The 27,016-nt window shown below is 53.8% G+C and overlaps 1 protein-coding gene across 1 annotated transcript in view; it reads left to right on the forward strand.

Moving 5' to 3' along the window:
• patj (PATJ crumbs cell polarity complex component) overlaps nucleotides 1-27,016 on the forward strand; it is a 34,940-nt gene that overhangs the window by 797 nt on the left and 7,127 nt on the right. The window contains 27 exon segments of the mRNA XM_057037844.1: nucleotides 2,302-2,347; nucleotides 2,440-2,609; nucleotides 7,973-8,098; nucleotides 8,183-8,451; nucleotides 8,800-8,885; nucleotides 8,888-8,902; nucleotides 9,552-9,588; nucleotides 9,590-9,641; nucleotides 9,733-9,862; nucleotides 10,448-10,567; nucleotides 11,416-11,495; nucleotides 11,573-11,629; nucleotides 11,695-11,829; nucleotides 12,226-12,426; nucleotides 12,536-12,619; nucleotides 12,723-12,767; nucleotides 12,803-12,946; nucleotides 16,902-17,108; nucleotides 17,185-17,244; nucleotides 20,143-20,587; nucleotides 20,769-20,832; nucleotides 21,198-21,278; nucleotides 21,381-21,452; nucleotides 21,696-21,872; nucleotides 21,972-22,083; nucleotides 22,233-22,286; nucleotides 23,008-23,107. Of these exon segments, the coding sequence (XP_056893824.1) occupies nucleotides 2,326-2,347; nucleotides 2,440-2,609; nucleotides 7,973-8,098; nucleotides 8,183-8,451; nucleotides 8,800-8,885; nucleotides 8,888-8,902; nucleotides 9,552-9,588; nucleotides 9,590-9,641; nucleotides 9,733-9,862; nucleotides 10,448-10,567; nucleotides 11,416-11,495; nucleotides 11,573-11,629; nucleotides 11,695-11,829; nucleotides 12,226-12,426; nucleotides 12,536-12,619; nucleotides 12,723-12,767; nucleotides 12,803-12,946; nucleotides 16,902-17,108; nucleotides 17,185-17,244; nucleotides 20,143-20,587; nucleotides 20,769-20,832; nucleotides 21,198-21,278; nucleotides 21,381-21,452; nucleotides 21,696-21,872; nucleotides 21,972-22,083; nucleotides 22,233-22,286; nucleotides 23,008-23,107 (3,145 nt within the window). The 5' untranslated portion in view covers nucleotides 2,302-2,325.

A 27,016-nucleotide genomic window follows, 5' to 3' on the forward strand; every position in this document is an offset into this window, starting at 1 on the left:
GTAACAGGCTGGTTATACTGGGACAAGAGGGTAAACAGGCTGGTTATACTGGGATAGAGGGTAAACAGACTGGTTTTACTGGATAGAGAGGGTAACAGGCTGGTTATACTGGGATAGAGAGGGTAAACAGGCTGGTTATACTGGGATAGAGAGGGTAACAGGCTGGTTGTACTGGGATAGAGGGTAAACAGGCTGGTTATACTGGGATAGAGAGGGTAACAGGCTGGTTATACTGGATAGAGAGGGTAAACAGGCTGGTTATACTGGGATAGAGGGTAAACAGGCTGTTATACTGGGACAGGGAGGGTAACAGGCTGGTTATACTGGGATAGAGGGTAACAGGCTGGTTATACTGGGATAGAGAGGGTAACAGGCTGGTTATACTGGGATAGAGGGTAAACAGGCTGGTTATACTGGGACAGGGAGGGTAACAGGCTGGTTATACTGGGATAGAGAGGGTAACAGGCTGGTGTTATACTGGGATAGAGGGTAAACAGGCTGGTTATACTGGGATAGAGAGGGTAAACAGGCTGGTTATACTGGGATAGAGAGTAACAGGCTGGTTATACTGGGATAGAGAGGGTAAACAGGCTGGTTATACTGGGATAGAGAGGGTAAACAGGCTGGTTATACTGGGATAGAGAGGGTAACAGGCTGGTTATACTGGATAGAGAGGGTAAACAGGCTGGTTATACTGGGATGAGAGGGGTAAACAGGCTGGTTATACTGGGACAGGGAGGGTAACAGGCTGGTTATACTGGGATAGAGAGGGTAAACAGGCTGGTTATACTGGGACAGAGGGTAAACAGGCTGGTTATACTGGGATAGAGAGGGTAACAGGCTGGTTATACTGGGATAGAGGGGAAACAGGCTGGTTATACTGGGATAGAGGGTAAACAGGCTGGTTATACTGGGATGGGGGGCTGGAAGAGGGTACAAGGCTGGTTATACTGGGATAGAGAGGGTAACAGGCTGGTTATACTGGGATAGAGAGGGTAACAGGCTGGTTATACTGGGATAGAGGGTAACAGGCTGGTTATACTGGGATAGAGAGGGTAAACAGGCTGGTTATACTGGGATAGAGGGTAAACAGGCTGGTTATACTGGGATAGAGAGGGTAACAGGCTGGTTATACTGGGATAGAGAGGGTAACAGGCTGGTTATACTGGGATAGAGAGGGTAACAGGCTGGTTATACTGGGATAGAGAGGGTAAACAGGCTGGTTATACTGGGATAGAGAGGGTAACAGGCTGGTTATACTGGGATAGAGAGGGTAAACAGGCTGGTTATACTGGGACAGGGAGGGTAACAGGCTGGTTATACTGGGATAGAGGGTAAACAGGCTGTTATACTGGGATAGAGAGGGTAAACAGGCTGGTTATACTGGGACAGGGAGGGTAACAGGCTGGTTATACTGGGATAGAGGGTAAACAGGCTGGTTATACTGGGATAGAGAGGGTAAACAGGCTGGTTATACTGGGACAGGGAGGGTAAACAGGCTGGTTATACTGGGATAGAGGGTAAACAGGCTGGTTATACTGGGATAGAGAGGGTAAACAGGCTGGTTATACTGGGATAGAGGGTAAACAGGCTGGTTATACTGGGAGAGGGTAAACCGGCTGGTTATACTGGGATAGAGAGGGTAAACAGGCTGGTTATACTGGGATAGAGGGTAAACAGGCTGGTTATACTGGGATAGAGAGGGTAAACAGGCTGGTTATACTGGGATAGAGGGTAAACAGGCTGGTTATACTGGGACAGAGGGTAAACAGGCTGGTTATACTGGGATAGAGGGTAAATTGACTGGTTATACTGGGACAGAGGGTAAACAGGCTGGTTATACTGGGATAGAGGGTAAACAGGCTGGTTATACTGGGACAGAGGGTAAACAGGCTGGTTATACTGGGATAGAGGGTAAAAGGCAGCTGGTTATACTGGGATAGAGGGTAAACAGACTGGTTTTACTGGGATAGAGAGGGTAAACAGGCTGGTTATACTGGGACAGAGGGTAACAGGCTGGTTATACTGGGATAGAGGGTAAACAGGCTGGTTATACTGGGATAGAGGGTAAACAGGCTGGTTATACTGGGATAGAGGGTAAACAGGCTGGTTATACTGGATAGAGGGTAAACAGGCTGGTTATACTGGGACAGAGGGTAAACAGGCTGGTTTTACTGGATAGAGAGGATAACAGCTGGTTATACTGGGACAGAGGGTAAACAGGCTGGTTATACTGGGATAGAGGGTAAATTGACTGGTTTTGTGGTGGGTGGGTAAAGTCCTTTCTTCTTGTGTGTGCAGGTGGATGTGCAGCCACAGGCGACCATGTTTGAAAACGTGTCCACAGGTAAACCCCCTGCTGCAGCCACAGGTGTCATCAGTGTACAGGTGTATTCCAGCGCCGCCATCACGTCCTCTGTGCTTCCTCTGTCTTCTCAGCGGAGCGTCAGCAGGTACTGGGAGCTCTGGAGCGGCTGCAGGCCACCCTGGCCCAGAGGGAGGAGTGGACCCACAGTGACACGGTGGGGTCCCTGAGGCAGACCCTGCAGAGCCCCCTGTTCACCCACATCCTGACCCTTCAGCAGTCCATCAGGCAGCTGCGGAACCAGGTGATGCTTCCCTGCGTACGTTCATCACGTTTCATTGGCTGATTACACTTTAGGAAGGTTCAGGGGTCAATCGAGAGATTCTACAGCACATGCTAGCATCATGCTAGCACTGATGCTAGCATGATGCTAGCACTGAGCAGTTTCTTGTTGAGGGCTCCAAACATCAACCTGATGGAATCATTGAGTCCTGCTGCTCCGTGTTCCTGTTGTGACCCGAGCAGCTGTTGCTTCCTCCTGCTCCTCTAGGTTCTGTATCAATCATCTGATCTGACACGTGTTGGCAGCCCGCGGGATCCGTATCGGTCCAACACCGTGACCTCTCTACGCTTTCATCTGTATTCAGCTTGGAGCCACATCGAGCTTGACTATAAACAGGCCAAATTAAGATAATGGCAATAACTGAAGGCCTTCATATTCTAAGTGCTGCGAAGGTCAGAGCAGAGTCCGTTATAGCCTCCGTGGAAGCTCCGCCCCCTCCTGCTTCTCTCTGTCTCCCTTTGAGTAACGGCCTTGTTGAGGCCCTATTGATGGAGCTGCTGGAGCTCCTCAGCCTGGCCCAGACGCTACAGGTCTTCATCACATCCTTCAGGAGATTTTTGTTCAGCTGAAGATCAAAGTTCAGAGCAGCAGAAACGTTCTCCTGGTCTGTGCCTGGTCTGTGCCTGGATGGAGCCTAGTTCTTCTGTCCTGACCCCCGCATATCATCAGCTGTTCATCTCCCAGTGATCAGTGTGGAGATGGAGACGGAGTCCAGAATCCAGCTGGCTTAGGAGTGGGAGGAGCTTAATGTGGCCTTCACAAGCCACTCAGGAACCGTCTGTAGTGGCGCCGAAGATCTGCCCAGTTCCTCCACAGAGGAACATCTGAGAACATTCTGCAGAACCAGACCGTTTCACTGATGATCAGAACAAACTGTCAAAGTTTCTGTGGATGTTCTGTCGGTACTGACGTCTCTCTCCTGGTCTGTAGCTCAGTCTGATGCCTCCTGCATCTCTCTCCTGGTCTGTATAGCTCAGTCTGATGCCTCCTGCGTCTCTCTCTCCTGGTCTGTAGCTCAGTCTGATGCCTCCTGACTCCTGCGTCTCTCTCCTCGTCTGTAGCTCAGTCTGATGCCTCCTGCGTCTCTCTCCTCGTCTGTAGCTCAGTCTGATGCCTCCTGCGTCTCTCTCCTCGTCTGTAGCTCAGTCTGATGCCTCCTGCGTCTCTCTCCTGGTCTGTAGCTCAGTCTGATGCCTCCTGCGTCTCTCTCCTGGTCTGTAGCTCAGTCTGATGCCTCCTGGCTCCTGCAGTGAGTTCAGCTTCTCCAAGAAAGGTCAGCTGATCATGAGCGCCGCCAGTCCCTCAAACGGCTCCGCCCTGCACGCGGCGTCTGTCTCCACCCCCAGCCTGACCAGTAGTTCCCCGTCGTCCACCCATCACTCTCCACCCGCAGACGACCACCTGCAGAAGTGGATCCTGGACGCTGCCAAGGTGGGCGGAGCTACAGACACAGATAGGCCTGTCGAACCCAAAGGTGCTGAAGGTGTGTGTGTGTGTGTGTGTGTGGTGTGGTGTGTGTGGTGTGTGTGTGTGTGTGTGGTGTTGTGGTGTGTGTGTGTGAGAACAGGGTCGTCATACTGAGCTGGTTCGGCTGACCCGGCCCCTCTCTGGCGGTCTGGGCTTCAGCGTGGTCGGTCTCAGTCCAACAGGAAACGGCGGCAGCCAGGGGGTCTTTGTCAGGCACGTCCAGCCTGGAGGCGTCGCCCACAGGTTCATGTCCGCCGTCAACTAGTTCCTCTTTCCAGTTGATAAACGGTTCTGACCGTGTGCGGTGTTCAGGGACGGCGGTCTACAGGAGCGGGACCACATCCTGGTCATCAATGGAGTTCCCCTGGAGGCGGGCATCAGCCAGCAGCAGGCCTCGCTCTCCTGCAGCAGCCTGGAGAGCAGGTGGAGCTGGTGGTGGCCCGAGAACACCTGAAGGCATCGCCGCCGGCCGCCAACGCCAACGCCAAGCCAACGCCACCGTCAGGGCGGTGAGTTTAAAACCTCCGACAACGTTCACGACCTCATCGGGAAACACAAATGCTGAGTCAGCAAATGGGAGCAAGTATCAACGCTGAAAGGTTGACACACACACTCACACACACACACACTCACACACACACACACTCACTCACAGACACTCAGACAGACACACTCTCACACACACACACTCACACACACACATTCACACACACACTACCACTCACACACTCACACACACCAACACCTCACTCACAGACACTCAGACAGACACACTCTCACACACACACCCACACACTCTCACACACACACTCTCACACACACACCCTCTAACACTCACCCACACACACTACCACTCACAGACACACACTCTAACACTCACACACACACTACCACTCACAGACACACACTCAGACACTCACACACACTCTCACACACACACACTCACACTCACACACACTCTCCGGCTTGGCTGTCAGTCAACAGCAGGGTTGTCGATCACCGTGCGTGGAGGTCACTCTGAGGCCACGCCTCCTCGCCAGAGTGAGAACTCCCATTTCTGATGAACTGGAAGTCTGTTGACTTTGACTCTGATGATTTTTACGACCTTAAAGCCGATAGGAAATCAAGTTAGTGTTCCGCCTGTCGTTCTGCTCCCAACAATATATGTTTAAGTGTGTGGATGTGTGATCGATCAATGTCAACAAGACGGGCGATTCAAAGACTGAGGGGGGGGGAGAGAAGAGAGGGGGAGAGGAGGGGGGGAAGAGAAGAGAGGGAGGGTGGGGGGTCTCTCCTCTCTTCGCTTAGCTTTTTTTTTTCCTCCTCTTCTTCTTTTTCTCTTCTTTTTGTCGTCTCGTTTTCTCTCTTTCCTTTCCTTTTTCACCTCTCCTCTCTTTCTCTTCTTCTTCTCGCCTTTCTCTGCCTCTCCTTCCTCGCCTCTTTTTTCTCTTCTCAGCGCTTTTTTCTCCTCCTTCTCTTGTGTTTCAGCGCGTCTCGCTTCTCTCTTTTTGGCCCCTGTGAACCCGCCTTATCTTGTTCAGTAATGAAGCGTTGTGAGTGATGAGGACACTAAGGATCCTGATGAGGATGATGAGGAGGATGATGATGAGGCTGATGAGGATGATGAGGATGCTGATGATGAGGATGCTGATGAGGATGAGGATGCTGATGAGGCTGATGAGGATGCTGATAGGCTGATGCTGATGAGGATTGAGCTGATGATGATGAGGATGATGAGGAGAATGATTATGGTGATGATGATGCTGATGATGATGATGCTGATGAGGATGATGAGGATGCTGATGAGGATGAGGATGCTGATGAGGAATGAGGATGCTGATGAGGCTGATGAGGATGCTGATGAGGCTGATGCTGATGAGGATGATGATGATGATGAGGATGATGGTGATGATGATGAGGATGCTGATGAGGATGATGATGATGAGGATATGAGATGGTGCTGATGATGAGGATGCTGATGATGCTGATGAGGCTGATGATGATGATGATGATGAGGATGATGATGATGGTGCTGATGATGAGGATGCTGATGATGCTGATGAGATGATGAGGATGCTGATGAGGATGCTGATGATGCTGATGATGATGAGGAGTCGGATGAGATCTGATGAGGCTGAGGATGCTGATGATGCGATGAGGATGATGAGGATGCGGATGAGGATGCTGATGAGGCTGATGAGGATGCTGATGATGCTGATGAGGATGATGAGGATGCGGATGAGGATGCTGATGAGGATGAGGATGCTGATGAGGATGATGAGGATGATGAGGATGCGGATGAGGATGATGAGGATGATGATGATGATGATGGTGATGGATGATGATGATGATGATGAGGCTGATGAGGATGATGATGATGATGATGGTGATGATGATGAGGATGCTGATGATGATGATGGTGATGATGATGAGGATGATGATGATGAGCTGCTGTTTTCAGCAGCAGCTCAGATGTTTCCTGTGGCTGTAGAGGAGCAGCAGGTCTGAACAAGGATCAGGAGATGTTGGAGGGCTCATTCAGGAGTCTTGAAGCTCTCATTAATCACACTGCTCCTCTTGTTAGTGCTCCTGCTCCTCCTCCTCTCTGCTCCTCTTGTTCGTCCTCCTCCTGCTCCTCCTCCTCCTGCTCCTCTTGTTCGTCCTCCTCCTGCTCCTCTTGTTCGTCCTCCTCCTCCTCCTCCTCCTCGTCCTGCTGCTCCTCCTCCTCCTCCTGCTCCTCCTGCTCCTCCTCCCTCCTGCTCTGCTCCTCTGCTCTTCTCCTCTTCTCCCTGCTCCTCCTCCTCCTCTCTCTGCTCCTCCTCCTGCTCCTCCTCCTCCTGCTCCTCCTGCTCCTCCTCTCCTGTTCCTCCTCCTCTCCTCCTTCTCTCCTTCCGCCTCCTGCTCCTCTCTCCTCCTCCTTCTGCCTCCTTCTCCTCCTCCTCCTTTTGCCTCCTCCCTCCTCCTCCTTCTCCTCCTGCTCTCCTCCTCCCTTCTCCCTTCTCCTCCCTCCTCCTCCTCCTTCTCCCTCCTCCTCCTCCTGCTCCTCCTGCTCCTCCTCCTCCTGCTCCCTCCTCCTCCTGCTCCTCCTCCTCCTGCTCCTCCTCTCCTGCTCCTCCTCCTCCTGCTCTGCTCCTCCTCCTCCTCCTGCTCCTCCTGCTCCTGCTCCTCCTGCTCCTCCTCCTGCTCCTGCTCTCTCCTCCTCCTCCTCCTCTCCTCCTCCTCCTCCTCCTCCTCCTCCTGCTCCTCCTCCTCCTCCTGCTCCTCCTGCTCCTGCTCCTCCTCCTCCTGCTCCTGCTCCTCCTCCTCCTCCTGCTCCTCCTGCTCCTGTTCCTGCTCCCCTCCTGCTCCCCTCCTCCTCCTCCTGCTCCTCCTGCTCTCCTCCTCCTCCTCCTCCTCCTGCTCCTCCTGCCTCCTCCTGCCCTCCCCGGCTCCGGCCATGTCCCCCCTGTCCTGTCCCCACTGAGCTCATCTTTAATGGAGCCGTGACCCGCTGTGGTCCGGAGAGCCAGGAGAACCATCCAGAACATTCCAGGGTTCCCCGGCCGTCCTCCTCTGCTGAGTGTCAGAACGTTTCTGTCCTAATGGGGCAGAATTTTCCGTGGGACACGAGGAGCTGCCAGAACCATCGTGGTTGTTTCTGAGCAACCACGATGGTTCTGAACGAGGGATGAAAGGTGATGGAGCAGCAGGCGGAACCTTCTCAGGAACTCTCTGGTTCCCCGTGCAGTGGGTGCTCCGGTCCTGGTCCAGCAGCACCAGCAGCTGGATCTTTTTTATTTCTTTGCGTGGTTTTCGGACCTTCGGTGGTTCAGGTTCCCCAGCTTTGGTTGAACGTTTCTTCTGTCTGCTTCTCGTAGGACGAGTGGGGTCACGTGGAGGAAATCAAGCTGGTCAACGACGGCGCCGGTTTGGGCTTCGGCATCGTGGGGGGGAACCTTCGGGGGTGGGTGAGGACGCTGGTGCCCGACAGCGTGGCCCACAGGGTGAGCGTGCTTGACCCTTTCTGATCAAAGCTCCAGGCGTCGTCTCATGCCATGATTTGATTGGCTCTCGTGTCGTCCAATCAGGACGGACGTCTGCGTACAGGTGACCACATCCTGCGCATTGGGGCGACGCCCACCAGTGGCCTCACCAGTGACCAGGTGGTCAAGGTGCTCCAGCAGTGTGGGAGTCATGTGACCATGCTAATCGCCAGAGACCCACAAGGTTCAAGTTTGTCAGCCCCCCCTCCTCCACCACCTCCAAACTCTGCCCCCGTGTCATCTTTACCACCCAGGCTGCCCCCCCCTGCCCCCCCAGCCCCCCCCGATCGTCGGCCCAGCAGGGTCGCTGCTACAGTCAGTGGCTCAACCTTCATTTGCTTCATGAAACATCCAATTAGAGCTGAACGTCCTCACCTGTGTGTGTGTGTGTGTGTGTGTGTGTGGGTGTGGTGGTGTGTGTGTGTTGTGTGTGGTGTGTGTGCGCGCGTTTGTGTGTGCGCGTGTGTGCGTGTGCGTGTTGTTGTTGTGTGGTGTGGTGCGCGCGTGTTTGTGTAGTGCGCGTGTGTGTGTTGTTGTGTGTGTGTGTGTGTGTGTGCGCGCGTGTGTGTGTTGCTCTGCGTGTGTGTGTGCGCGTGTGTGCTTGTGTGTGTGTGGTGTGTGGTGTGTGTGGTGTCGCGTTGTGCTGTGGTGTGTGTTGTGCGACCTAACCTGGAGGGATTTGAGATCCACGAGGTTTCTCTGATGAAGAAACACGGTCAGAGTCTCGGAATCTCCATCATCGGCCACAACCCTTGACCAGCCAAGGTGGGACAGGAAGTGACATCAGAGGCGTTCACTTCATCCTGGCCAGTCGGCCCACTCCAACACTTAAATCTCTGAATACTCTCTCCCCCCTCCCTCATTCCCCTTCCTCCCTCACCCTCTCTCTTCCCTCCCTCTCTCCTCGCTCCCTCCCCTCTTTCCCCTCCCTTCCTCCTTCCTCACCTCTCTCCCTCCCTCCCCTCTTTCCCCTTCCTCCCCTCCCCTCTCCCTCCCTCACCCTCTCTCTTCCCTCCCCCTCTCCCTCCCTCACCTTCTCTCCGCTCCCCCTCCCTCCCCTCTCCCTCTCCTCACCTCTCTCATCTCTTCCCCTCCCCCCTTGCTCTCTCCCCTCCCCCTCCCCTCCCTCCTTCCATCACCTTCTCTCCTCCCCTCTCCCCTCCCTCGCTCCCCCCTCTCCCTCCCTCTCTCTCCCTTCCTCCCTCCCTCTCTCTCTCCCTCCCTCCCTTCCTTCCTCACCCTCTCTCCCCTCCCTCTCTCTCCCCCTCTCCCCTCCCTCTCTCTCCCTAGTCCTCCCTCCATCTCTCTCCTTCCCCATCCTTCCCTCACCCTCTCTCCCCTCCCCCTCCCTCTCTCCACCCCTCTCTCCCTCCCTCGCCTCTCTCCCCCTCTCCCCCCCTCCCCCCCTCCTCAGATGCCGTCGGTGTGTTTTTGTCAAACACGTGGTTTCCGCAGCGCTGCCGACCAGAGTGGGAACGTCCGCGTCCATGACCGGCTGATAGCCGTAAGACTCCGCCCCCCTGACCTTTGTCTCTCCCTGCGTGGGTTCCCCGCTGAGCTGTCTGTCTTTGAACGCCCCCCTGTCTGTCTCCCAGCTGGACGGCGTCAGTCTCCATGGTCTGACCAATCAGGAGGTTCTGCAGGTGATGAAGAGAACGGGTCAGACAGTCGTCCTGACGCTGGTCCGGAAGAAGACTCGGGCGCCAGAGAGGTCGCTGGATAAAGGTGGAAGGAGATTTTCTGCCTTCACATCTGCATTATTTGACTCAATGAGGGATAACACATTTTGAAACCTGTAAGAAGCGGAGCTGGTTCTGACCCATCGTCTGCTGCAGCTCCGCTCTGGTTCCTTTGTGTTCCAGCTTCTGTCCACTCGCTCAGATTAAGATGACAAATTTATGTAATTTTCCCACCAACCTTCCACAACAGTGTCCACAAAGATTAATTCACCAACGGTCGGGGTCAGTTTTGGTCTTGCGAGCGGTTTTTAAAATGGAACACAGCCTCTTATCTCCACCAGACGTCTCATACTTCATTTGTGAGGAAGTTCAGCTGCTTCGGTTCTGCTCATTTCTGGGACTTTTATCTGCTCGGACCTGCAACAGCACCAGAACCTTTAGTTCAGTCATCAGAAGTTGCGATCCGCCAGCAGGTTAAAGCTCAGCCACAGGACGGGACAGTTGTTCTCATAACAGAACTGTGTGTGTGTGCGTGTGTGTGTGTGTGTGTGTGTGTGTGTGTGTGTGTGTGTGTGTGTGTGTGTGTGTGCATGTGCGCGTGTGTGTGCGCGTGTGTGTGTGTGCACGCCAGTGGAGAGAGAGTCATCTCGTGTCTCACTGAAGAGGTCACTGGAGGTCAAGGCTTGCTCATCTGGTTTCGGCCTCACGTCACTGGAAAAAGCTTCTTCTGATAAAACACAACTAACAAAAGGTACACACACACACACACACACACACACCACACACACACACACACACACACAGAGCTGCTTTGTTCTATCTTTAAGACCTTTACAGATTATTTGCATGTGTGATGTCCGTTCTTTACTTTTTTCCTATCTGTCATCAGCAGAAGCCCCACCCACTTGTCCCTAGCCCTCCCTCTGCCCCTTCCCTGCCCCTGTCCATGCCCCTCCCTCTGCCCCTGCCCCTCCCTCTGCCCCTCCCCTGCCCCTCCCTCTGCCCCTGCCCCTCCCCTGCCCCCCCCCCTATAGACGAGGTCCATTCCTCCATATGAAGGAAACTTCTACTGTGTTTCCATGTTCTGAGTGTCAGCCACCCCATAATAACCCCGCCTCACCAGACGTGGGGTAGAAAGCTGCTGCCCCTCCTCTGGTGTTCCCTTCTTCTCCGTCAGCTTTGCTAAGTGGCGGCGCGGCGGCTTCCTGGGCTGCCAGAGGCTCTGGGACGTATTGCTGTGTTTATTCAGCCAAGCGCTGCAGATTAATTGCTGTGCGACGGCAGAAGTTAGCAATGCTAATTTAATCAGCGGCTGCTGTGGCAGCGCCGCCGGACCCGCCGGTTCCGAGTCTCTGTCATCTGCTGTGACGCTCGCTGCGTCCCGACCCGGCGGCTGCCGTCGCTCTGCGCCGCCGCACACACTCATCCTGCCTGTCGCTGTCAGCAGAGGTCCAGCCAAGGTTCTGTGCTGCTCCAGCACCACGGTATCAGAACCAGAGCTATGGTGATGGTGCTGGACCAGACCTAGGCCCTGAAACGAGCCGATGGCCCCCGCCGTGGTGCTAACGCGTCAGCCATTTTGAATCTTCTGTTGCTCAGGTTCGTCGGCGTGCGAAGCCACCGGTGAAGAGCTGAGGGCGAAATGGGAGGCGGCGCTGGGGCCCAACTACCGAGTTCTGGTGGGCGTTCTGTTCCGAGTGCTGCGCTGCTTCGTTCCCACCGTGTTGGTGAGTGCACGTGTGCTCGTGTGTTTCAGGTGGTGAGTTTGGATCCCGTCATTGAAGACGACGCAGAGCTGCAGAAGTACTCAAAGGTCTGTTGATGAGCTCCGACATCTGGTTCTGTCTGGTTCTGGACTCACAGATGTTCTGCATACAGCTGCTGCCCATCCACACTCTGCGTCTGGGAGTGGAGCTGGACTCCTTCGACGGGCACCACTACGTCTCCTCTGTGGCCCCTGGAGGCCCTGTGGACAAACATGGGGTCCTGAGACCAGAAGATGAGCTTCTGGAGGTGAGCACCATGGCAGCACGAGAGCTGGGCCAGGACCTTCTGGGTTTGGGTCAAGCTTGGTCCCCAAGGCTCTGGTCCAGGACCTTCTGGGTTTGGGTCAAGCTTTGTCCCTCAAGGCTCTGCTCCAGGATCTTCTGGGTTTGGGTCTTCTGGGTCCCCCAAGGCTCTGGTCCAGGACCTTCTGGGTTTGGGTCAAGCTTTGTCCCCCAAGGCTCTGGGCCAGGACCTTCTGGGTTTGGGTAAAGCTTGGTCCCCCAAGGCTCTGCTCCAGGACCTTCTGGGTTCTGGGTCTTCTGGGTCCCCCAAGGCTCTGCTCCAGGACCTTCTGGGTTTGGGTCCCTGTTGCCAGACAGTTCTGGGTAGACGTGGTGTTGATTCAGATGATGTGTCCTGCAGGTCAACGGCGTCCAGGTGTACGGAAAGTCCCGTCGTGAGGTGGTTTCCTTCCTGAAAGAAGCACCTCCGCCCTTCACGTTGGTCTGCTGTCGACGCCTGACCTCTGACCTCGGACCAGAATCTGAAACTGACTCAGAGCCTGAACCAGCACTAAAGACAGAACCTGGTCCAGTAAGAGCAGCACATCCCAGTGTGGAGGAGGTAAGAGGACTCTGGAGCACACGCACACACACACACACACACAACACACACACACACACACACACACACACACACACACACACACGGTAACCTGTGCTGTGTTTTGCAGATTGAGCTGAAGCTGTCGTCGATGCTCTGCAGTCCAGCAGAACCCAGAGAGCCTCCAGCAGAACCACAGCCAGCACACGGTCAGGTAACGTGTGAGCTGCACCAACCCAGATCCTCCTCACCTGATCAGTGGTGATCAACTCTGGAGAATCTTCACCCTCACGAAGTTCTGGTGTCACGTGTGCTAGGAGCTGGTGTCTCCTCCAACGGAGGTTCTGTCTGAGGCGAGCCAGGAGGAGGAGGAGGAGGAGGAGGAGGAGGAGGAGGAGAGGAGGAGGAGGAGGAGGAGGAGGAGACCAGCGATGAGGGTGATGACGATGGGGAGCTGGCTCTGTGGTCTCCAGATGTTCATGTGTTGGAGCTCCAGAAGGAGGCAGACCGAGGCCTCGGCTTCAGCATCCTGGACTACCAGGTACCGTCCTCACCTGTGCTGACAGGACCTATTTAAACCCTCAGAATAACCTCTAGAGATCCACAGATACTCAGCACACGTCAGTGATCCTTCCAGATCCAGTCTGATCCCGTTTCACATGATCCTGCAAAACCCACGGGACCTACTGGATCTTTGCTGGTTCTGCCTATTTGAGGTGGCCTTGATCCATTTGAGTCTTTTGTCTGTACCACCCAGAGACCACAGGGTGATCTGTTCATAGATCTACTCCTAGATCTGTTTCTTCTCAGATCTCCTTCCCTCTCAGCCCATCAGATCTCTGGTTCTGGTTGGGATCACCGCAGGCTTTAGTGGATCCCTTTAGGAAGATTATTGGGCAGGATTGTGTGTCAGGACTCGTCGTATCGTTGCAGTTTTAGTTTAGAGATCACGATTTAAAGTGATCAACTACAACCACAGTGGGATCATCACAATCAACCCTGACCTGCAGCAACAAACTCCGCCTCCTCCGTCTGAACGTGCCCCTCGGTGAGACGGGCAGCAGCGGGATGAGGAGGGTGCGAGCTGGATCTGCGGTCCAGGCCTCAGGTGTCCTCACCTGACGGATGCTTGTGGGCGGGACCATCGGCTCTGGTGGTTGGCCTTCAGCCAAGATGGCCGCAGGGCCCCGAAGTTTGGGCGCCGTTTGGCTCCAAACCTCTGGGTTCTTCAGATAAACTCTGGACTTTAGAAAATGAATAACGGACAGGAAACTGGTCATTTCGGGACAGGAAACTGGTCATTTCGGGACAGGAAACTGGTCATTTCGGGACAGGAAACTGATCATTTCAGGACAGGAAACTGATCCTTTCAGGACAGGAAACTGATCATTTCAGGACAGGAAACTGATCATTTCAGGACAGGAAACAACAAATAAAAGTGTGATCATGTCGTCCTCGTCGTGCTTCGATCAGGACAAAGTTCAGGCGTTGTTTACTAGAAAATGGGAGGAGCCTTCTCTGATTAAAGTCTCACCAGTTAAATGCATATTTCCCATCATGCATTGTAGATAATATCACCCACAATCCTTTGCTGTCACAGCAACACACAGGACAACCATCATCGCCCATTCCCACATTCATCTGTCCAGACACGCGTGTCCAATGTCCCCTCCATCCGCTCTGTCCCCTCTGTCCACTCCGTCCCCTCATCCGCTCTGTCCCCTCTGTCCCCTCCGTCCCCTCTGTCCACTCTGTCCCCTCCGTCCCCTCCATCCGCTCTGTCCCCTCTGTCCCCTCCGTCCACACTGTCCCCTCGGTCCACTCCGTCCCCTCCGTCCGCTCCGTCCCCTCCGTCCGCTCCGTCCCCTCGTCCGCTCTGTCCCCTCTGTCCCCTCCGTCCCCTCGGTCCGCTCTGTCCCCTCTGTCCCCTCTGTCCCCTCCGTCCCCTCGGTCCGCTCTGTCCCCTCCGTCCGCTCTGTCCCCTCCGTCCCCTCGGTCCACTCTGTCCCCTCCGTCCCCTCGGTCCGCTCTGTCCCCTCGGTCCGCTCTGTCCCCTCCGTCCCCTCGTCCACTCTGTCCCCTCCGTCCCCTCGGTCCGCTCTGTCCCCTCGGTCCGCTCTGTCCCCTCCGTCCCCTCTGTCCCCTCCGTCCGCTCCGTCCCCTCTGTCCGCTCCGTCCGCTCCGTCCCCTCTGTCCACTCCATCCCCTCTGTCCACTCCGTCCCCTCCGTCCGCTCTGTCCCCTCTGTCCCCTCCGTCCACTCCGTCCCCTCCGTCCGCTCTGTCCCCTCTGTCCGCTCCGTCCGCTCTGTCCCCTCGTCCGCTCTGTCCCCTCCGTCCGCTCCGTCCCCTCTGTCCACTCCATCCCCTCTGTCTGCTCCGTCCCCTCCGTCCGCTCTGTCCCCTCCGTCCCCTCTGTCCCCTCCGTCCGCTCCGTCCCCTCTGTCCGCCGCGGCGTCCCTCAGCCTGCCGCTGCCAGGGGGCGTCCTGGTCCTGTTAGTGGCCGTCAGAGGCGAGTGAAGGACGTCCCAAGGCAACAAGAGCAGAAGCTCTGATCTCTGAATGGCCTCCAGACACTCAAAGCTCTTGTTGAGGTTTTTATTTTGAAAATGCTGGACTCACTTCCTGCCGGGGAGGCGGAGCATCAGGCTGCCCCCCCACTGAAGGTCTCAGAGACGTTCTTCAGAGCTTGGGTCCAGCTCTGGAGGATCAATCATGGAAGGACGTCGCCACCATTTACCAGAAGATTTCATCTGTCAATCAAAATGTTTTTGGCTTTTTTAATTAAAAGACGAGAAACAGATTCCAGAACCGGACTTTTGGAAGCGGAAGCGTATAAATTGAGGGTTTGCTGTTGGAAAGGTTTCAAGTTCTTCATGAAGATGAGGAAGAATTCTTAAATCAGCACATCGACCTTAGATTTCGGCGGGTTTCTTCGTCAGAACTTGGAAAGAACAGAAAGTTTATTTGTTCTCGTACCTCAAATAAAATTACAAGTTCAAAGGTTCTGAAAGATTCTGCTAAAATGGACCCAAGTTTGATTCTGACATTTTAAAGGTCATGAAAAGTTTAAAATCCCACAATGAGAAGCAGCCTCCTCAGCCAGGGAAACATTCCACTAGTTTTGGCAAAGAACATTTAAATTTGTTTCTTTTTGCCTCTCCTACGGTTCTGATATCTCCACTTCTTGACAGCAGAGGCCTTTCTTTTTCCGGAGGATCTTGTAGGAGTGGAGGACTCGTGTTCTGACTCCTCACCACCTGTAGCCATGTTGTTCCATCTAAAAATACTGGCTGGCGTTTGTTCTGACAGCCAGAAACTTGGCACGGCGCTGGTGCCTGAGCGCGGGCGAAGCCCCGGGTCCACCTCAGGGGAATCCACCACATGTGGATCGGCCCGACCAGGAGAGGCCTTCCAGACCCCCGACCACTGTCTGGGGGAGGGGGGGGGGGTTCTGGCAGGACGGCTTGGGTGGACTCGGGTTAGGCGGGCAGCAGAGTCTCTACTGTCCAAGTTTGGGAAAGTCAGAACAACTAATTACAACTTTTGAAAGCAAATTTATTCTGGATGCAGCTGAGCGGAGGAGAATTATGGGTTTGACTTTTAGTCTGAAAACACCGAGTCTTAAAAATCCAGATCCAGTCGTGCTGAATTGGGACCTTTGGCGTCCAACATCCTGACGGGTCCCTGGACCGGTCCCCCCCAGAAGGTGGTGTTGGTGTTCAGAGGAAGATGCTGAGATGTTCCTCACCACCACCAAACACCGGTCGGGAGGTTCTGTTCAGCCCTGTCCTGGTCGGTTGGACCTGTCCGTCCTCCCTTCAGCAACGCTTCTGACCCCCCCCCAATAATATCAAAGCAGGCGATGATCAAAGATGGAGCTGCCTGAAGACCTGTTGACGATAATGCTAATTCAGTGGTTCTGGTCCCACAGATGCTCGAACCCTGTTGATGATCAGCTCATTAACCGACTGGTTCATGGTTAATTACCAGAGTTGTGACGTGTAACGTTACAGCCGGTGTCTCCACCACTAGGTGGCGCCAGATCCGACACAGTGGAGTCGTAACGTTCGTCCCCTCCACTGGTGACGTCTCGTCCAAGTCCACGTTTCCTCAGAAAGTCACTTGAAACGTGAAGAAGAAATTTATAATTTAGGGTGGAATCAGCCTCCTGATTGGATCCCTCAGTTCTCTTCCTCCTGCTGCTGTTTTTCCTGCGCTGTGACCTTTGACCTCCAGGATCCCTGCCTGCACAGCTCCCTCTGGTCTCTGTCTCCCTCTGCTGGTCGCCCGCCGTGTTTACCTGGTTTTAGTCTCGAAGTGGCGGTCTGTCATCCCGTTCTGCTGCTGCCGTGTGGACGGTCCCGGCCCACACGCCTGTCAGAACCGCCCACACGTGCTCAGCTGTGCAGCGTTGGAGATGATCCACCGCCCTCGTCCGTCCTCGCTGTTTCCTCCTGATGAATCAAAGTGTATAAATCTGGGCGCTCTCCGCAGGACCCGCTGGACGCCGGCCGCTGCGTGATGGTGATCCGCTCGTTGGTGTCGGGGGGTTCTGCAGAACATCATGGCGGTTTGCTTCCTGGAGACCAGCTGGTGTCGGTCAACCAGGTCCAGATGGACCAGCTCAGCCTCTCCGAGACCGTCAACCTCCTGAAGTCGGTCCCAGCGGGCACCGTGCGCCTGGGCATCCGGAAGCCTCTGGTGATCATGACTTCCTGTTTGGAATCACCAGGTTCCTCTTCACACGTGTGCGCTGATCAAAGATCTGCTTACGTAGGTGGACGGAGCAGAGAAAAGCAGAGAAGAAGACGCCAAGATACCCACACCTGGAGCAAAGGTGAGGCCCTCGGAGTGACGTCATCTGAACCGAGCAGCTGATTGGCTGCTCTCCTCCATCCAAACCCTTTTCCTCCCTTTTCTTCCTGAGCGTTTCAGCAGCTTCTGACTGTCTGGATTTATTATTTCATCTTCACGTTTACTCTGGTGAGACGAAGCCACGGCTGCTTCAGGAGGAGAACGTTAGCTTGAGCTGCTCCAGCTGCTTCAGGAGGAGACGTTAGCTTGAGCTGCTCCGGCTGCTTCAGGAGGAGAACGTTAGCTTGAGCTGCTCCGGCTGCTTCAGGAGGAGAACGTTAGCTTTAGCTGCTCCGGCTGCTTCAGGAGGAGAACGTTAGCTTGAGCTGCTCCGGCTGCTTCAGGAGGAGAACGTTAGCTTTAGCTGCTCCCGCTGCTTCAGGAGGAGAACGTTAGCTTGAGCTGCTCCGGCTGCTTCAGGAGGAGAACGTTAGCTTGAGCTGCTCCAGCTGCTTCAGGAGGAGAACGTTAGCTTGAGCTGCTCCAGGTGACCCTCCCTCACAAGAGCCCAGGCTGATGGAGCCGGTCAGGTGTTGTCTTCAGGAACCATGTGATCAATGGCGGCTGTCATCCACGTCTTCTCCCTCGTCCTCCTCATCCCTCCATCTCTCCCTCTTTCATCTTCTCACTTTCACCTTCTGTCACCTCCTCGAGCTGTGAAGCTGCTGAGTCAGCAGGAGCCCAGGGAGAGCTGGGTCAGCACTCAGAGAGGGGGGGCTGCTACTGCAGTAGTACTGGAGAGCAGTACTGCAGTAGTGGCCAGTACTGCTCTACAGTACTACTACAGTACTACTGCAGTACTCTACAGTACTACTACAGTAGAAAGTGAGAAGATGAAAGAGGGAGAGATGGAGGGATGAGGAGGACGAGGGAGAAGACGTGGATGACAGCCGCCATTGATCACATGGTTCCTGAAGACAACACCTGACTGCTCTACAGTACTACTACAGTACTCTACAGTACTCCTACAGTACTCTACAGTACTCTACAGTACTACTACAGTACTCTACAGTACTACTACAGTACTATACAGTACTCCTACAGTACTCCTACAGTACTACTACAGTACTATACAGTACTCCTACAGTACTACTACAGTACTCCTACAGTACTCTACTCTACAGTACTCTACAGTGCTACTACAGTACTCTACAGTGCTACTACAGTACTCTACAGTACTACTACAGTACTCTACAGTACTCCTACAGTACTACTACAGTACTCTACAGTACTCCTACAGTACTCTACTCTACAGTACTCTACAGTACTACTACAGTACTCTACAGTGCTACTACAGTACTCTACAGTACTACTACAGTACTCTACAGTGCTACTACAGTACTCTACAGTACTCCTACAGTACTCTACAGTGCTACTACAGTACTCTACAGTACTCCTACAGTACTCTACTCTACAGTACTCTACAGTACTCTACAGTGCTACTACAGTACTATACAGTACTCTACAGTACTCCTACAGTACTCTACTCTACAGTACTCTACAGTGCTACTACAGTACTATACAGTACTCCTACAGTACTCCTACAGTACAGATGCGGGTCATTTGGTCGTCCATGGCTCTTCACAGCCAGCGGCTCCCTGATGGGTTTCCATAACGACGGCTGTGTTGGGGCTGTCACTTCCCCCTCCTGTGGTTCTCCATCACGTCGCCGCGGTGACCACCCACCGACCTCCGTTACGCAGCCGCGCCTCGTTAGCTCTGCGAGGTCGTGTGTAGGAGGAGGTGATGTCATCGCTCTGAAGCTGCTGCACTTCACTGTGATTAAAGCGCCGCAGGCGGTGACGTCACACGGCGCCGTATCGAGCACGATGCCCGATATCGATCACCGACGTACCGATCACCGACGTATCGATCACCGACGTACCGATCACCGACGTATCGATCACCGACGTATCGATCACCGATGCCCGATACCGATCACCGACGTATCGATCACCGACGTATCGATCACCGACGTATCGATCACCAATGCCCGATACCGATCACCGATGCCCGATACCGATCACCGATGCCCGATATCGATCACCAATGCCCGATACCGATCACCGATGCCCGATATCGATCACCGATGCCCGATATCGATCACCGACGTAACGATCACCGATGCCCGATATCGCCGCTAATACGTGAGATTTCTGTAGTTTTCTGCTTTGATGAGTGAAACGTGGAGGAGAAACTGACGGACACGATGGAATCAACGCAGAAACGGCCTCATTGTCTCCGGAGGTTTCCTGTTGTGACCTTCACCAGAGACGTTTGACCTCTTCTCTCCGTGCGTGAGCGTCCAGTATCGGTTCTGCACACGTCCCAGAATGCACCGCTCCTGGCCGAGGGCGCTGCCTCCCGCCGTCCTCATCACCTAATGGCAGAGACATTAAACGTCTTTAAATCTTGTGACTATCAGGCAGGGCCGAGCGCCATCAGTCTATAGAACATCCTGTTAGTGTTATGAGTCCTCTAACGCCGCCGCCGCCGCCGCTGCTCCTCGGCTCCATTATGTGGCGTGATGGGCCGGCTTCCCAGGCCCAAATTAAAAGAAGAGGAACCGAGTCCTTGAGAGTGAAGCGTGGGCAGAGGAAATTAGGCTGAGTGTTGTCATTAATATCTCCAGCGCATCATCAGAGGTGCTGTCATGGAGCTGCCCCCACCCGGCGCCGCCCCCCCCACCCGGCGCCGCCCCCCCCACCCGCGCCGACCCCCCCCACCCGGCGCCGACCCCCCCCATCACCTCTCCTGATCCTCACTCACCTTCTCCACCTTCTCTTCACACCATATGAACCCGGCTTTAAAAACCAAACCGTCTTTCTTCATCTTCATCCTCGTCATTTTTGTGTTTCATGGTCTCCTCGATGCTCTGCAGGACGATGAGGAGCCGGAGCTGATCCTGGACGGAGGTCGTCCTCGCTACACCTCCTCCAAAGCTCTGCCTCTGGTGGGCGACACTGAGATGGCTGTGGATGAGGAGGAGGAGGAGGAGGAGGAGGAGGAGGAAGAGTCTGTGGCAGAGATCTCCAGCCCCCTCCACCATAAACCACCTGTGTCCTGGGAGGGCTGGACGGTCTCCTCCATGAAGGAAGAGGAGCGAGGACGGCGTGAGGAAGAGGAGCGAGGACGGCGTGAGGAAGAGGAGCGAGGACGGCGTGAGGAAGAGGAGCGAGGACGGCGTGAGGAAGAGGAGCGAGGACGGCGTGAGGAAGAGGAGCGAGGATGGCGTGAGGAAGAGGAGCGAGGACGGCGTGAGGAAGAGGAGGAGCTGCACAGATCAGACCGTGAAAGTGTTGTTTCTGCTGGGAACATCTTTGACGGTGAGAACCAGACAGACCTCTTTTACAGGACACCTGAGTGACATCATCACAATATTTGCTGTGTGTGTGTGTGTGTGTGTGTGTGTGTGTGTGTGTGTTGTGTGTGTGTGTGTGTGTGTGTGTGTGTGTGTGTGCGTGCGCGCGTGCGTGCGTGCGTGTGTGTGTGCGTGTGTGTGTGCAGGTATTCTGGACTCCAGAGACAGTGAAGCAGACTCTGAACTCACCCTGACAGACACAGACACAGAGTCAGTATCCTCATTCTCCCCCCACGTGTCTGTGTGTGCGCGTGCGTGTGTTCCTGCCCGCACTTTCGGCGTCCTTTGTCTCCCCCTTGTGGTTTGATTTTGTATTTTCTTTAGATTAGTCCATGTTTTAAGGTGTTTTTTTTTTTTTTTAATTTCGACTGAAATGTAAAACTAATAGAAAAAAATATGAATTCTCTCCCGACTTTAAATGTTTTTGTGTGTTTTGTAGAAACAGTTCTTGTTTTTTGGGGACTTTTGGAGAAGTTCCAGGATTAGTTTGACTTAAATCTTCTGGATGTTGGACGTGAGGGTTCACAGACGTCTTTGGCTGTGCTAAATATCTCAGTCCTATTTCTCTCCGTCAGGTCTGTCCGGATGATTGACAGAGAGAAGAGAAAGAGGCGGAGCCAAGGGGGATCCTCGCTACCCACCAGGAGAGGCCACAGGTACGAAGATTAGATTAGAAAGTCATTTGTCTAGTTTCCTGCAGCTGTGTGTGTGTCTGTGCATGTATATATGTGTGTGTGTGTGTGTGTGTGTGTTTTCAGTGATCTACCTGAGAGGGAGGATGGAGAAGGAGAGGAAACGCCCACCTTCAGCCACTGGGGACCTGCTCGCAGGTGAGCTCCTGGTTATTTGGTTTTATGGGCAGTTTGACAGTGACAGGAGGTCCTGAGATGACCTGTGATGACCTGTGATGACCTGAGATGACCTGTGATGACCTGTGATGACCTGTGATGACCTGTGATGACCTGTGATGACCTGTGATGACCTGAGATGACCTGTGATGACCTGAGCCTGGGTAGTCTGGGTTCAGGTGCAGCTCTAGTGTAACATGAGTGTGTCTCACCTGTTTCCTTCAGAGTGGAGGTGTGGCCTGAGGAGGGCCAGTCTTTGGGCCTGAGCATTGTGGGAGGCCGTCATGTGATCAAACGTTTGAAGAACGGAGAGGAACTGAAGGGGATCTTCATCAAACAGGTTCTGCCCAACAGTCCTGCTGCCAAAACACACTGTCTGAAAACTGGAGACAAGATCCTGGAGGTGCCAACATGCCCGGAGATTAACGCTGTCAGTGGGGATACGCCCTGGCTAACTGCTGCGTGTGTGTGTGTGTGCGTGTGCGTGTGGCGTGTGTGTGTGGTCTCTGGTGTTGACCTACAAGCTGCCAGTCATGAGGAGGCCGTCAATGCCATCAAATCAGCTGAGAGTCCAGTTGTCTTTATCGTCCAAAGCCTGTCAACTACGCCACGGGTACTGTGTGTGTGTGTGTGTGTGTGTGTGTGTGTGTGTGTGTGTGTGTGTGTGTGTGTGTGGTGGTGTGTGGTGTGTGGGGTGTGTGTGTGTGTATCTGTTTCATGGGGAGATTTTTTAACGTAACTGTGTGTGTGTGTGTGTTTCAGCCTCTGTCTCTGACAGCTACAAGCTACAATAAACACAAATCAACAAAGACAGCGGTAAGAACTGTTTAGTTTCAGGGTCAGTTTGTTGCACGAAAGTCTCTAAAACATGAACATCAGGTGGATCGAGTGTGTGTCTGGGTGAGTGTGTGTGAGTGTGTGTCTGGGTGAGTGTGTGTGAGTGTGGTGTGTGTGTGGGTGGGTGTGAGTTGGTGTGTGTGTGTGTGTGGGTGGGTGTGAGTTGGTGTGTGTGTGTGTGAGGGGCAGCCTTCACACAGAGGTTGATGGGTGACCAGCAGGGGGCAGCAGACTCTGTGTGCTCTTCATCCATCTTCTGCAGCCCCGTCCCACAGCAGGGGTCCGTCCCAGCTGTCTGGGGCTGGGGGGGGGGGTCCGTCCAGCTGTCTGGGGCTGGGGGGGTCCACCATTAACATGTCTCCAGCTCATCAAGCACCAACACGCAGCAACAATCAGCCAGAAACACCTGAGGCCAGTTGAGAGTCAGCAGCTGACCCACCTGCCTGTCCCTGATCCAATGATTGTGTATTATTGGGATTTTCTGACTTAAAATAACCTGACAGCCTCACACTATTCTCCCCTGCTCACACACACACACACACACACACACACACACACTCTGAGTGTTGGGGATTCAAACCCACAACCTTCTGATTCAAGACACAAAAACGTGTGTGTTCCTCACATTTGATGTGTTTATCTGAGCACATGACAGGATGTTAAAATTCCATCAGATCTAAACTTGTTTTAACCTCCACAGCAACCAGCTGTAGCTCCGCCCCCTCTGAGGCAGCCGCCACCCTACAGACCGCCCAGCCAATCACAGCAGGAGCTGAACTCTGACCTGGAGAAGGCCAAAGGTCAGTGAAGGTCCGACCTCTATCAACAGAAACAACAGCATTCGATTATTGATGACGGGGGTCGGTTTTGGTGGTTTGGGGGCCGGTTTTGGTGGACTGGGGTCGGTTTTGGTGGTCCGGGGTCGGTTTTTTGTGGACCGGGCTCGGTTTTGGTGGACCGGGGTCGGTTTTTGTGGACCGGGGTCGGTTTTTGTGGACTGGGGTCGGTTTTGGTGGTCCGGGGTCGGTTTTTGTGGACTGGGGTCGGTTTTGGTGGCCCGGGGTCGGTTTTGGTGGTCTGGGGGCCAGTTTTGGTGGATGGGGGCCAGTTTTGGTGGATGGGGGCCAGTTTTGGTGGTCTGGGGGCCAGTTTTGGTGGATGGGGGCCAGTTTTGGTGGTCTAGGGGCCAGTTTTGGTGGATGGGGGTCAGTTTTGGTGGATGGGGGCCAGTTTTGGTGGTCTGGGGGCCAGTTTTGGTGGATGGGGGTCATTTTTGATGGATGGGGGCCAGTTTTGGTGGATGGGGGCCAGTTTTGGTGGATGGGGGTCATTTTTGATGGATGGGGGCCAGTTTTGGTGGATGGGGGTCATTTTTGATGGATGGGGGCCAGTTTTTGTGGATGGGGGCCAGTTTTGGTGGATGGGGGTCATTTTTGATGGATGGGGGCCAGTTTTGGTGGATGGGGGTCATTTTTGATGGATGGGGGCCAGTTTTGATGGATGGGGGCAGTTTTGGTGGATGGGGGCCAGTTTTGGTGGATGGGGGTCATTTTTGATGGATGGGGGCCAGTTTTGATGGATGGGGGCCAGTTTTGGTGGATGGGGGCCAGTTTTGGTGGATGGGGGTCATTTTTGATGGATGGGGGCCAGTTTTGGTGGATGGGGGCCAGTTTTGATGGATGGGGGCCAGTTTTGGTGGATGGGGGCCAGTTTTGGTGGATGGGGGCCAGTTTCCGTCCTGTGGGGGTGTCGACCCAGCGGCTGTGCTAACGTGTGTGTTTCTGTCGTTTCAGGCCTTTGAGGCAGACGTGCGGACGTTAACGTCACAACTTGGACTGTTGATGTGTTTGTGAAGCGCTTCTGTCTCTGGCTCTTCTGATGGTGGGGGGGCTGCAGGGTCCTTGGTGGGGGGGCTGCAGGGTCTATGGTGGGGGGGCTGCGGGGTCCTTGGTGGGGGGGCTTTAGCAGAATCTTCCTTTTCTCTTAAAGCAGAACAGTCATGATGAAACGTCTCCACTTTGACCCGACGCTTCTTTTAACTGGACTCCAGAACTTTGAATCAATAAATGTTTGATTTCTGTCGGATGATAAAATCCTTTGATTTATTTTAGTTACTAAATAAAGAGAAACTTCTCGTCCAGTCGGGTGATGAAAAACCTCCAGTGGAACCGAACCAGAGCGCCTGCTCAGGGGGCGGAGCTTCTTCTCACCTTAATGAGCTCAGACCCACCTCAGCAACAGGACATGAGGACAGGATCCGTTCCTGCACACACACTCACACACACTCACACACACGCACTCACACTCACACACACACACACTCACACACACACCACACACACTCACACACACTCACACACACTCACACACACACACCTCACACACACACCACACACACACACCACACTCACACACACTCACAACACACACACACACACACTCACACACACGCACTCACACACACACACACTCACACACACTCACACACACACCACACACACACACTCACACACACACACAACACTCACACACACACTCACACACACACTCACTCACACACACACACACACACAACTCACACACACACACCACACACACACACACACACAACACACACACTCACACACACACACTCACACTCACACACAACACACACTCACACACACTCACACACCCACACACACACACACACACCACACTCACACACACACACACTCCACACACACACACACACACTCACCACACACACACTCACACACTCACACACACACTCACCACACACACACACCACACACACACACACACACACTCTCACACACACACACACACTCACACACACACACTCACACACTCACACACACACACACACACTCTGCTGAGTGTTTCCTGTTTCTGGGGCGTTTTGGGAACCGTGGCAGCAGCTGCAGGATGTGAGGTCAAAGGTCAACGGGAGCGTCGTTCTGCTGCGTGACGCCTTCGTTGTCTCCTCGTCTGGACACTAATGGACGTCCCGGCCTCGTGCCCCCGCAGACAGCCAGCCTCCGCCCAGATGCATTGTGGGAGAGCGCGGGGCTAACGTTGTAGCAGGGTTCATGTGTGTGCCAGAATTCACATATCATGAGCAGAGTGGGGACATTTGGTTTAAACTGGTTCTATTTAAGGTCGGGGTCAGAGGTCGTGCTGGGAGGTCAGACGGACCTGGGGATGGATCACGGCTCTGACAGTCCCGTGTGTGTTGAAGTAGCTCCGCCCACCTTCCCTGACTGCAGCATTATCTCACACAGAAATGTCGTGTGTGTGTGTGTGTGTGTGTGTGTGTGTGTGTGTGTGTGCTGGGAGAGATAGCAGGAGGTTTGGCATTGGGCAAGGTGGAAAAACAGATTTAGAGAGAGAGGGAGGGTATAACAGAGCTGTTGGTGCTCTCGTTCTCTTCAGTATCACAGCAGTCAGCTGAGACACACACACACGCACACACACAGACACACACAGACACACACCTCGCTGATTGGATGTCGGAGTATGAAACGACACACACACATCGTCAGCAGTATGTGGGGATTTATGTGTGAAGACTGACGTATGGACGATGCTGCCGCATGGTTAGTAATTGTGTGTGTGTGTGTGTGTGTGCGTGCGTGCGTGTGTGTGTGTGTGTGCGTGCACGTGTGTGTGTGCGTGCGTGCGTGCGTGTGTGTGTGTGTGTGTGTTCAGGCTGGCAGTTGCAGTCTCACCATCTGCTTTAGCGTCTCTGCTGTGACTGATCCCTGAAGAGCAGCGTCTCTTTCAGGAGGATTTACAGGAAGTTAAATCACCGATTAAGAATTGATAAGTGAGGCTGTTTATCAATCACAGGTGTGTGTGTGTGTGTGTGTGTGTGTGTGTCTGTGTGTGTGTGTGGACGCAGCTGTCTGGATCAGCATATTGAACTGATGCTAAGCTAATGGAAATTCTGCGTTCTTCTGATTGTGGGCTGTGATTTGTTGGAGCGACCAGAACACCAGAGTTCTGCTGCAGGTCCGTTTCTGGCCCGTCCGTGTGTGACGGGACATGTTGTGATGACGTCACCGTCAGGATCACCAGTATTGATCTGATAATCAGCCAAGAACATCTGGATCAGCCCAACACAGCTCAGTGTTGGTGTTGATCATTCCAGGTGTTGCTGTCGTGTGGTCCCGCCCACTCGGCAGCAGGTATCAGTTTACACAACAACTCACTAGCTTAGTAACCAGCGTAGCTACTGTTTAAACCCGTCCTGCGCACTCATGCTCTCGATCATCTGTATACACGGAATTTATGATTTGCACATCTCTATCTTATGTAAATAGCTAAATAGCTCCTGCACTTATAGTCTAAGGCATTTAATGTAAACACCATCTGTAAAATATGTTTATAGCACAACCCAGTAAACGATTGTAAAATAACCGCCATACTGTATTTATTAAGTTATTAAGTTATTAAGTTATTATCCTCACTTGCTGCTTCTTTTGCACTTCTGGTTAGATGCTAAACTGCATTTTGTTGCTCTGCACATGTGCAATAACAATAAAGTTGAATCTAATCTAATCAGAACCAGCTGCCGAGTGGGCGGGACCACCTGCACGCACCCCGCCTCACGACCTTTACGACCGTTCTCGACCTTTAACGACCGTTCTTGACCTTTAACGACCGTTCTTGACCTTTAACGACGTTCTCGACCTTTAACGACCGTT

The sequence above is a fragment of the Takifugu flavidus genome, chromosome 7 (genome assembly GCF_003711565.1).
Source record: "Takifugu flavidus isolate HTHZ2018 chromosome 7, ASM371156v2, whole genome shotgun sequence".
In the NCBI taxonomy this organism is placed as follows: Eukaryota; Metazoa; Chordata; class Actinopteri; order Tetraodontiformes; family Tetraodontidae; genus Takifugu; species Takifugu flavidus.